General features: G+C 41.0%; 1 protein-coding gene across 1 annotated transcript; it reads right to left on the bottom strand.

The window, feature by feature from the left end:
• Window positions 1-286: 286 nt before the first annotated feature.
• rsu1 (Ras suppressor protein 1) lies at window positions 287-12,188 on the bottom strand. Its single transcript, XM_069725390.1, has 7 exons — window positions 11,864-12,188; window positions 6,827-6,877; window positions 4,150-4,270; window positions 2,659-2,777; window positions 2,466-2,548; window positions 612-726; window positions 287-420 (listed from the first exon to the last, which is right to left on the bottom strand). Exons 1-7 carry the CDS (start codon window positions 11,970-11,972, stop codon window positions 287-289), a joined length of 732 nt encoding a protein of 243 aa, XP_069581491.1. The 5' UTR covers window positions 11,973-12,188.
• Window positions 12,189-12,360: the final 172 nt, after the last annotated feature.

Raw genomic sequence — 12,360 nt, 5'->3', positions numbered from 1 at the left:
AATAAGAAGGAGTGACTTTAGCTAACAACACCGAGATAACTGATGGACACATTTTATTCACTTTGGATTTGATGAGAGAAGTTGAATGGGAGTCTATGGAGCCGGAGGCTTTTTGGAGCCGACCTCTAGTGGCACTCGCTGGTATTGTAGCTGAAGACACTTCTGGATCAGAACCATTTTACAGATCCGGAAGCTACGAACTCTTTTAGAAACAATCTGTGTTTGAATCAAGAAACCCCCACTTGTTTGTGGTGTGTGTGTGTGTGTGTGTGTGTGTTAGTACTCACTACTTATAGGTCTCTGAGCGAACATATTCAAACACATGAGACACTCCGAGCTGGAACTGGTCCGCTATGGGAGTCACCCACGGATTATTCTCTGCCTTGAACACCTGCTTTGGACCGGTCAGATCCAGATTACCTGCAGACACACACACAAACACATCACTGAACACACACACACACACACACACACACCACAAACAAGTGGGGGTTTCTTGATTCAAACACAGATTGTTTATAAAAGAGTTCGTAGCTTCAGGTCTGTAAAATGTGTGTGTGTGTGTGTGTGTGTGTGTGTGTGTGTGTGTGTGTGTGTGTGTGTGTGTGTACCTAGTTCCGGCGGTAGAACAGTCAGTCTGTTTCCCTGGATGTGAAGCTCTTTGAGTTGAGCCAGGTCTCCGATCTCCTTCGGTAGTGAGATCAGGTCGTTGTCTCTGAGACTCAACTGTCCAGAAGAAAGAGCAGAACAACGTTTCACACTCACATTAATAAATCATCAAATTCAGTCGGTTTCACTTCAGCAGTCGAAGTCCTGACCCTCTGGCTCATTTCAGGGTTCCTCTCTGTTTTCAGTCAGACTCAGATCATCCAGGTAGGAGGGTGTCTCTGTGTTACCATGCTTTTAGTTTCACCTGAATTTGGACAGTTTGGAAGCTGAAACCAAGGCGGGGCAGGTCACTGGTGACAACAGGCCAGAAGCTCCCCTTCAGGTAGGAGGCACCACGACCCGGAGGGGTGCGTGGTACCGGACACAACCAATCCCAGGGGTCCAACACACAGACCGTGTGTGACCCGGTTCTACGCGCCTACAGACCAGAGTGGACCTGAAAGTAGCTCCTCCCAGCTGACAGGTGATGGACTTCAGCATCAGACCCAGAGGGGCAGAGTCTGTTCACACTCATGTCCAACTGTCTTCCATCTGACCTCCATCTGTGAAACTCTACAATTACCGGTTCATTGTTCAGTCCCTGCAAGATTTATCTGAGTGTTTTTGTGATGGTTTCGATCAAACATGGTTGATTTTGCGATGGATTTCTCATAAATGTTTGTATAATTTGTGGAGTTTTAAATGAGTTTATTGCTTAAAATTGTGGGAATTAGAAAAAAATTAAATTTCAGACAGAAAAATTATTTTTTTTTGAAACGCTACCTGATGAAGGAATAAATGTGTAATCACTTCCTGTGATAATAATACTGCTGCACATCACAAATATTTTAGTTATAATCTTTTTTTATGTATTTATTGAACCGTGGAGATAAAAGTTCCTAAAAGGTCCTAAAACCTCCTAAAAGCTGCTAAAAGGTCCTAAAAGCTGTGTATTTTTTCAGAACAGAGCGTCTGTGACTGGAATATAGAAACAAGGACTACATCAGCTGTCAAAATAAGAGCTTTAGATGCTGACGACCATCAGGTGTTTTCAGTTAGTGGACGACCATCAGGTGTTTTCAGTCAGTGGACGACCATCAGGTGTTTTCAGTCAGTGGACGACCATCAGGTGTTTTCAGTCAGTGGACGACCATCAGGTGTTTTCAGTCAGTGGACGACCATCAGGTGTTTTCAGTTAGTGGACGACCATCAGGTGTTTTCAGTTAGTGGACGACCATCAGGTGTTTTCAGTCAGTGGACGACCATCAGGTGTTTTCAGTCAGTGGACGACCATCAGGTGTTTTCAGTCAGTGGACGACCATCAGGTGTTTTCAGTCAGTGGACGACCATCAGGTGTTTTCAGTCAGTGGACGACCATCAGGTGTTTTCAGTCAGTGGTGTTTTCAGTTACGACCATCAGGTGTTTTCAGTCAGTGGACGACCATCAGGTGTTTTCAGTCAGTGGACGACCATCAGGTGTGTTCAGTCAGTCAGTTAGTGTTTTCAATTAGTGGACGACCATCACCATCAGGTGTTTTCAGTCAGTGGACGACCATCAGGTGTTTTCAGTCAGTGGACGACCATCAGGTGTTTTCAGTCAGTGGACGACCATCAGGTGTTTAATTTAAAGAACACACATCTATTAAAGTCAGAACTTCACAACATGTTAGTTGAACACAAAGAGAGTTGTTGACGGTCATCAGGCTGGAAAAGGTTCTAAAATATTTCTAAGGACTTCACCGACCTACAGTCAGACTGATGGTGAACAAAATGAGGACATTCAACACCATCGTTAAGAGGTTGAGAGTTTGACTTACTATTTGCAGCTTGGTGAGCTTCCCGATGTCAGCAGGTAGAACCTCGAAGTCATTGTCACTCAAATAAAGAGCTCGAAGAGTGGCTGAAAGCAGAGATCTCCGTTAGTGTGTGTGTGTGTGTGTGTGTGTGTGTGTGTGTGTGTGTGTGTGTGTGTGTGTGTGTGTGTGTGTGTGTGTGTGTTATTGAACTCACTGAGGTAGAAGAAGTTTCCAGGCAGGGAGTTCTGGTTCAGGTTGTTGTAGGTGAGGTCCAACACTTCCAGCGCCGGCAGCGACCCGAACCCTCGGGGCAAGCCGCTCAGACGGTTCATCCTGCGCTCACAAAAACACACACATGGAAGACACACTGTACATTACACACACAAACACACAACAGAAAAATGCCCTGAATTTGAATGTATTCAAGATTATTACAGAAGCCTTATGTTACACCTTTCAGCTGTTTATTTGTGAACTTGATCTCCAAAAGAAGATCAAGTATCAAAAACCATCTGGACCCAGTTTTACATCTCAGCTTCTCTCTGGAGCTCCACCACAAACAGCTCACCGACATCAGTGAGCCTCTCCTCTGATTGGCCGACTCGTTTCTGAGCCCAAACGAGGAGGAGTAGAAGGCGGAGGGGGAGGGCGGGAGGAAGAGGAGGAGCAGAAGGAGTAGAAGGAGGAGGAGGATTTGATGAAGAGATGCCAGCTGACTTTATGTACATATGTGCTCAGCGTGCCGGAGTCACAGGGACAAACGTTCTATTTCATCTCTGTGTTTGACAAATACAATTAAAGTTCAATCACACCGACGCATGTCTACCGACACACACACACACACACACACACACACACACACACACACACACACACACACACACACACACACACACACACACACACACACACACACACACACACACACACACACACACACACACACACACACACACACACACACCACACACACTCACACACACACACACACACACACACACACACACACACACACACACACACACACACACACACACACACACACACACACACACACACTCACACACACACACACACACACACACACACACACACACACACACACACACCATACTCACACACACACACACACACACACACACACACACACACACACACACACACACACACACACACACACACACACCACACACACACACACACACACACACACACACACACACACACACACACACACACACACACACACACACACACACACACACACAACCAACAGTCCTAATCCTGCTGTCACTGACATCCTGTCTGTGTGAGCCTGCACTCATATCTACACACACACACACACACACACACACACACACACACACACACACACACACACACACACACACACACACACACACACACACACACACACACACACACACACACACACACACACACACACACACCTTCAGGTCGAGGTTGGATCCGTTTACATTAGTGATGATATAGTTCGTGTTACACATCCAAAAAAAAAAAGATAATTCAGAGCAAAGGATGAAACTGAAGTTGTCCTGTGGTCGGGAGGCCAACAGCTACAGGACGCAACCAGCAGCAGTGTGTGTGTGTGTGTGTGTGTGTGTGTGTGTGTGTGTGTGTGTGTGTGTGTGTGTGTGTGTGTGTGTGTGTGTGTGTGTGTGTGTGAGAACAACACAACACATACCCCAGGTTGAGGTGTTTGAGCTTCTGCAGACTGCTGATCTGAGTCGGCAGCTCTTCAATCTGGTTGTTGAACATGTTCAGGACCTCCAGGTTCTTCAGCTCCGAGATGTTGGCAGGCACAGCTGGAAGTACACGACACGGAGGGGAGATGTGAGACTGTTATCTTTACACACACACACATAGACACATTTACACTTCTTCAACATGTCCATCGCTCTGTGGTTCCCACTCCTCAGCTGCTGACCACCAGGTCATCATCACACACAGCAGGTCGCTGACTGTTTTTTTGAGGACTGTGATTCCTCCCACAGATCAGGCGGCTGGAAGGTCTTTCAGGGTGAGTACTTTCCCTATGAGTCACACAGTTCACAAACTCCACATTCTATTTGTGATATATTGATATTTTTCAAATTAGCATTTTCATTCATCTCAAAGAAGGATATATTCCTGAATGTTCCTCAGTGTTCCAGAGTTTTCCCTAATGTTCCTAATCGTTCCTGAGTGTCCCTGAACATTCCTGAGTATCCCTGAATGTTCCTGAGTGTTCCTGAGAGTTCCTGAGTGTTCCTGAAGATTCCTGAGTATCCCTGAATTTTCCTGAGTGTTCTTGAGTGTTCCTGAGCGTTTTTGAGTGTTCCTGAGTTTTCCTGAATGTTCCTGAGTGTTCCTGAGCGTTTACGAGTGTTCCTGAGTTTCCTAAGTGTTCCTGAGTTTTCCTGACTGTCCCTGAGTATTCCTGAGTGTTCCTGAGTTTTCTAAGTGTTCCTGAGTATCCCTCAATGTTTCTGAGCATTCCTGAATGTTCCTGAACGTTTCTGAATGCTCCTGAGTTTTCCTGAGAGTTCCTGGACATTCTTGAACATTCCTGAACGTTCCTGAGTGTTCTTGAGTATTCCTGTATGTTCCTGAGTGTTCCTGAGTTTTCCTGAATGTTCCTGAGTGTTCCTGTTTGTTCCTTTGGAGCGCCTCCAGGTGAGTAACGACAGAAACGATGTTATCCTGGTTTTGTCTGATACAAGCTATTTATAACCGAGCAGAGGGATGAGTTTAATCTTTTCATCTCCAGCAGCAGATTAGAAAACACACCAGAAGGTGAACATGTCCTGACAAAAGAAGAGTTGTGATTCTGATAAAAAATGGAATAGAAACCTTCTCTGATGATTTCATGTGTTCTGTACCTGAAGGTTTGGCTCCTGAGACGAATGTAGATTATAAAACAGTGAGAAATGATCCCAAACTTTTATGTTAAAAAATACGTTAAAATATTTTTATTCTCACACTGTCTTGTTAAAATGTGTTCATCATCAGGAAAATCGACTCCTGTGAAAACACTGAAACGATGTCAGTCAATTATGAAGAGGGTTCATCATCCAGCAGCTGACAAACACCGTCAGCGCCGGTTATTAGCTCCTCACATTTTCACCTTTTCTGTGACATTTTAAAGGTCAACAGTCAACGTGCAGCCGAAAATGTGTTTTTGTCCCAACCTAAACATTCAGCTTGTTGTTGTAGAAGAGTGAAACCACCAGAAGATATTTTCATTTAAAAATATGCAATGAGAACGATTTATGTTTTTTCCATTAAGAAATGACTCACAACAATGAATCAATTACAATATTGAATTAACGAATGGCTGCGGTTTGAATAGATAACGATGTGTAACGTTCCCTGATGGTTTACGGTTCTTCTGACCTCACTGAAAACAACATTATGTTCCTGTTTCAGAACAAGATGTATTTTCTTTTTAATTAGTCTAAAATTTTAAATGTGATGTGATCATTCACTGATCTAAATGTTGCTTCATCAGTTAAAGCTCAGGTCAGTCTGAGCGTGGCGACGGCTCTGTGGTGACCTCTGCTGGTGAAAAACATCATCACATCTCTTCAACGTTGTCCCCTGCAGTTCCACAACAAACTAGAAAAAATGTGAAACAACAGAACAAGAGGAGAAACAGGAAGTGACGGGGTTTGTGGGAAATGTGTTCTTCACATTAAAATGATGATTAAATGTTTGTGATCAGAGGAAGTGATTCCATATTACTGGATGTTAAATGAGTTTTCTCCACACGTCCAGTTGTCAGAGACGTCTCTTTGTTTGTTTCATCCAGCAGGTCTATGTGTTGAATGAACATGAATTAAACAGCATCTAAAGCTCTTATTTTGACAGCTGATGTCGTCCTTGTTTCTATATTCCAGTCACAGACGCTCTGTTCTGGAAATATACACAGCTTTTAGGACCTTTTAGGACCTTTTAGGAGCTTTTAGGAGCTTTTATCTCCACAGTTCTCCAAGTTCAATAAATACATAAAAAAGATCAGAACTAAAATATTTCTGTGATGTGATGCGACTTTTCAAAATAAAAGCCCTCCAGTCAGGATTTTATGAGTTAAATCTTATATTGTTATATATTATTATATATGTTTTTACACTTTTCAAAACAGGTCGGCCAAACAGGAGTTGCGAGTACCGCAAGAGGAATTTAAAGAACATTGTTGTAATCGTAGATATGGAAAATATTGTGTTTATTCTGCGTGATGTTGAGGGTTTGGATGATGAGATTATTTAACTCGTTCTTCACAGATTGAAAACAAGGATTAAAAAGAGCTTCATGCTGTCATCTGACACAGTGATGAATGAGTTGGGACTGGTTCAACCCGGTCCCTCGGCCGGACAGCTTACCTATGAGCTTGTTGTGGCTGAGGACCAGCTGAGTGATGTTGGACAGAGTGACTGAAAAAACACAGAACATCAAGTCAACACATCAACTCCACATTTCATTTTGTTTCCTCCTGCAGCTCATCGTACTGGTTCACACGTTCAGAAACAGGACTGCCATAAATCATATATGTATGTGTGTGTGTGTGTGTGTGTGTGTGTGTGTGTGTGTGTGTGTGTGTGTGTGTGTGTGTATATATATATACACTCAAAGAGGGAGGACTTGAACATGTAACACATCATGACCAGGAACAAAAGAAAATGGGTTCAGCACGGCACCAAAGGTTTCAGCCGTTTCTGGTGGAACCACTAAATGGGTGCACGGCTGAGGAGTGACATGACATGAGGTGAAGCGGGAGCACCTGAATGTTTGAGCTCACGTTTCAGCCTGGAGACGCGACTGGTAGGTCTTTGGCTATCATGTGATTAATACTGACAGCAGTAGAGTTCAGATTACTGCATTAATTGAACATTTAATTATTTGTCATACAGTTTTGATTTAGTTGATTGATGAACTTTGTAGCTGTTTAATTTGATTTACTGGAGAAATGTGTGTATTGTTTAAAGGGTTGACTTTGGTTGAATATAGTTCACGAGGATGTGTTTGTTTGATTTTACACGTTTTCCTTTTGTTTTCTTTCTAAAGAAAAAATAAAGATCAGAACCAGAGTGAAGTTTCATATCAGCAGACAAGCTGCCATTTAATTATATTTAGGATTTATTTTCCCAGTCGACTTGAAACGTATTCAATCAGGACCAACCATCGAGCTGGGGGAGGAGCCAGAGGTGGATCTGACCGATCTGATTGGAAACCTGACAATACTACGTCCCACCCACAAATAGCTGTAACCTGACTGCACCACAGGCCTGTCAATCAAACAGACACGCCCCCAAAACCAGGTCTTCTTGAATCTTCTTTTCTAATGAATGAGGGATTATTTTCAGATGGACCTCCAGAAAACTAATAAGAAGGAGTGACTTTAGCTAACAACACCGAGATAACTGATGGACACATTTTATTCACTTTGGATTTGATGAGAGAAGTTGAATGGGAGTCTATGGAGCCTGAGGCTTTTTGGAGCCGACCTCTAGTGGCACTCGCTGGTATTGCAGCTGGAGACACTTCTGGATCAGAACCATTTTATAGACCTGAAGCTACGAACACTTTTATATCCAGTCTGTGGTCATGACTGTCATCTCAGGAGGATAGTGGAGGCAATAATGTGCTCCATTGCTTTGTTTTTGTTTTAAATGTCAGTGAAATGCTTCATATATAGAATATTTACAGAACAGAATCAGAACCATATAATAGCGGGGGGAGGGGAGAGTCTCTTTTATGTGTTTTTGCGTTAAATAAATTAAGTACACTCGTATTATATTTGATAGCATTAAATTTTGTATTTGCAGATCAATGCAACGTGTTCATCATATCGAATTTAATATAATAAGTAATATAATGTAGTTTCTACTTGTTATAATTCTAGTAAATGACCCATTTGGTGAAGTCGGGTCTCTTTTGGTCCTTTTTGGTCGCATCGGGCACCCGTACCGTAACACCTCGGATAGTCACGCACTTACAGTCCTAGCGGAGGCTAGCTGGACCGGTTTGGTTTGAACACATGACACGGAGCTAAAATGTTAAAAACACATGAGAACATGGATATCTTTGTTCATCAGATATCTTTGTTCATCAGATATCTTTGTTCATCAGGTATCTTTGTTCACCAGATATCTTTGTTCGTCAGATATCTTTGTTCATCAGATATCTTTGTTCATCTGACATCTTTGTTCATCAGCTATCTTACACGACGGTCTCTATGACGCTGTTGTTCATTAATAACTAGTTGTTGTACGACGTCTATATGACGCTGTTGTTCATTAATAACTAGTTGTTCTACGACGTCTATATGACGCTGTTGTTCATTAATAACTAGTTGTTATACGACGTCTGTATGACGCTGTTGTTCATTAATAACTAGTTGTTATACGACGTCTGTATGACGCTGTTGTTCATTAATAACTAGTTGTTATACGACGTCTATATGACGCTGTTGTTCATTAATAACTAGTTGTTGTACGACGTCTATATGACGCTGTTGTTCATTAATAACTAGTTGTTGTACGACGTCTATATGACGCTGTTGTTCATTAATAACTAGTTGTTGTACGACGTCTATATGACGCTGTTGTTCATTAATAACTAGTTGTTTGTTCATACGACGTCTATATGACGCTGTTGTTCATTAATAACTAGTTGTTCATTAATAACTAGTTGTTCTATATGACGCTGTTGTTCATTAATAACTAGTTGTTCTACGACGTCTATATGACGCTGTTGTTCATTAATAACTAGTTGTTCTACGACGTCTATATGACGCTGTTGTTCATTAATAACTAGTTGTTCTACGACGTCTATATGACGCTGTTGTTCATTAATAACTAGTTGTTCTACGACGTCTATATGACGCTCTATATGTTGTTCATTAATAACTAGTTGTTCTACGACGTCTATATGACGCTGTTGTTCATTAATAACTAGTTGTTCATTAATAACTAGTTGTTCTACGTCTATATGACGCTGTTGTTCATTAATAACTAGTTGTTCTACGACGTCTGTATGACGCTGTTGTTCATTAATAACTAGTTGTTCTACGACGTCTATATGACGCTGTTGTTCATTAATAACTAGTTGTTCTACGACGTCTATATGACGCTGTTGTTCATTAATAACTAGTTGTTCTACGACGTCTATATGACGCTGTTGTTCATTAATAACTAGTTGTTGTACGACGTCTATATGACGCTGTTGTTCATTAATAACTAGTTGTTGTACGACGTCTATATGACGCTGTTGTTCATTAATAACTAGTTGTTTCATTAATAACTGTGTTGTTCATTAATAACTAGTTGTTGTACGTCTATATGACGCTGTTGTTCATTAATAACTAGTTGTTATACGACGTCTGTATGACGCTGTTGTTCATTAATAACTAGTTGTTCTACGACGTCTATATGACGCTGTTGTTCATTAATAACTAGTTGTTCATTAATAACTAGTACGACGTCTATATGACGCTGTTGTTCATTAATAACTAGTTGTTGTACGACGTCTATATGACGCTGTTGTTCATTAATAACTAGTTGTTATACGACGTCTATATGACGCTGTTGTTCATTAATAACTAGTTGTTCTACGACGTCTATATGACGCTGTTGTTCATTAATAACTAGTTGTTCTACGACGTCTATATGACGCTGTTGTTCATTAATAACTAGTTGTTGTACGACGTCTATATGACGCTGTTGTTCATTAATAACTAGTTGTTGTACGACGTCTATATGACGCTGTTGTTCATTAATAACTAGTTGTTGTACGACGTCTATATGACGCTGTTGTTCATTAATAACTAGTTGTTGTACGACGTCTATATGACGCTGTTGTTCATTAATAACTAGTTGTTCTACGACGTCTATATGACGCTGTTGTTCATTAATAACTAGTTGTTGTACGACGTCTATATGACGCTGTTGTTCATTAATAACTAGTTGTTGTACGACGTCTATATGACGCTGTTGTTCATTAATAACTAGTTGTTGTACGACGTCTATATGACGCTGTTGTTCATTAATAACTAGTTGTTCTACGACGTCTATATGACGCTGTTGTTCATTAATAACTAGTTGTTGTACGACGTCTATATGACGCTGTTGTTCATTAATAACTAGTTGTTGTACGATTAATAACGTCTATATGACGCTGTTGTTCATTAATAACTAGTTGTTGTATATGACGATTAATAACGTCTATATGACGCTGTTGTTCATTAATAACTAGTTGTTGTACGACGTCTATATGACGCTGTTGTTCATTAATAACTAGTTGTTCTACGACGTCTATATGACGCTGTTGTTCATTAATAACTAGTTGTTGTACGACGTCTATATAGTGTTGTTCATTAATAACTAGTTGTTGTACGACGTCTATATGACGCTGTTGTTCATTAATAACTAGTTGTTCTACGACGTCTATATGACGCTGTTGTTCATTAATAACTAGTTGTTGTACGACGTCTATATGACGCTGTTGTTCATTAATAACTAGTTGTTCTACGACGTCTATATGACGCTGTTGTTCATTAATAACTAGTTGTTCTACGACGTCTATATGACGCTGTTGTTCATTAATAACTAGTTGTTCTACGACGTCTATATGACGCTGTTGTTCATTAATAACTAGTTGTTGTACGACGTCTATATGACGCTGTTGTTCATTAATAACTAGTTGTTGTACGACGTCTATATGACGCTGTTGTTCATTAATAACTAGTTGTTCTACGACGTCTATATGACGCTGTTGTTCATTAATAACTAGTTGTTGTACGACGTCTATATGACGCTGTTGTTCATTAATAACTAGTTGTTCTACGACGTCTATATGACGTTGTTGTTCATTAATAACTAGTTGTTCTACGACGTCTATATGACGCTGTTGTTCATTAATAACTAGTTGTTCTACGACGTCTATATGACGCTGTTGTTCATTAATAACTAGTTGTTGTACGACGTCTATATGACGTTGTTGTTCATTAATAACTAGTTGTTCTACGACGTCTATATGGCGCTGTTGTTCATTAATAACTAGTTGTTCTACGACGTCTATATGGCGCTGTTGTTCATTAATAACTAGTTGTTATATTACAGTCTACACTGTAAACAGTGTAGCACCACCAGCCTAAATATACCTACACAGATTTATTACACATTAGTAAACTTGTGTATTAATATTCATCCTCCTAAACATAATAAACTCATGTTTTTTTAATGCGTACTTTCTTTCCATTAAAGACCACAGACTTTTTACAGTGTGAAGATGACGTCACCACCGACCAGGAAGAACCACGTAGATCGTTGTTTGTATTTAATTTTAGCGTTGAGATGACGTCACCACCGACCAGGAAGAGCTCCGCAGGTCGCTGTTCGTGTGTAATAAGAGTTTCTTACACAGCCCCGGGATGTCCAGCATGTTGGAGACGCTCCGGTCGCACATGTCCACCTCCGGGAGGTTCTTGTCCCGACTCTCCTCCACTATCTTCTTCAGAGACTTCGACATGTTTCTGTAAAACAAAAACGGTCAAGTCCTCCTTCGCTCGTTTTAACGCCTCGTTTTTAATCACGCGGCTTCGCCGACAGAAACGGAAGACACCGGGAGGAGGACGGAGGGCTTCACCGGCTGGACAGACAGATATCTGGCTTTGGGAAGTCCGGGAAGAGACTTGGAGCTGACACCCTACCGGAAGTTTACATGAGCCACCATCCCATAATAGGAGACTTCCTGTTTCTGGACGGATGCTGAGGAGGACCAAATATGCCCAAAATAAAGAAACAAGCAAAGACATTACTCAAAACAAACAAACATGCCATTAAAATCATGTAAATAAGATTGATCAAATATGGCATACATAGTTTTTCTGTTTGATTTACTTTCTGTGTTCATCTAC

This window comes from Brachyistius frenatus, unplaced genomic scaffold (assembly GCF_029030835.1).
Source record: "Brachyistius frenatus isolate BFR_SWC_R1_liver_20210118 unplaced genomic scaffold, ASM2903083v1 Contig_421, whole genome shotgun sequence".
NCBI lineage: Eukaryota > Metazoa > Chordata > Actinopteri > Embiotocidae > Brachyistius > Brachyistius frenatus.
This window is presented reverse-complemented; position numbering and strand designations above follow the sequence as displayed.

Coding starts and splice junctions, on each gene's coding strand:
- rsu1 (XM_069725390.1), bottom strand. CDS start 11,972: ATGTCGAAGTCTCTGAAGAAGATAGTGGAGGAGAGTCGGGACAAGAAC. Junction 727..2,465: donor AGCTCACCAAGCTGCAAATA/GTAAGTCAAACT, acceptor TCTTCTGGACAG/TTGAGTCTCAGAGACAACGA. Junction 421..611: donor TGTTCTACCGCCGGAACTAG/GTACACACACAC, acceptor GTGTGTCTGCAG/GTAATCTGGATCTGACCGGT.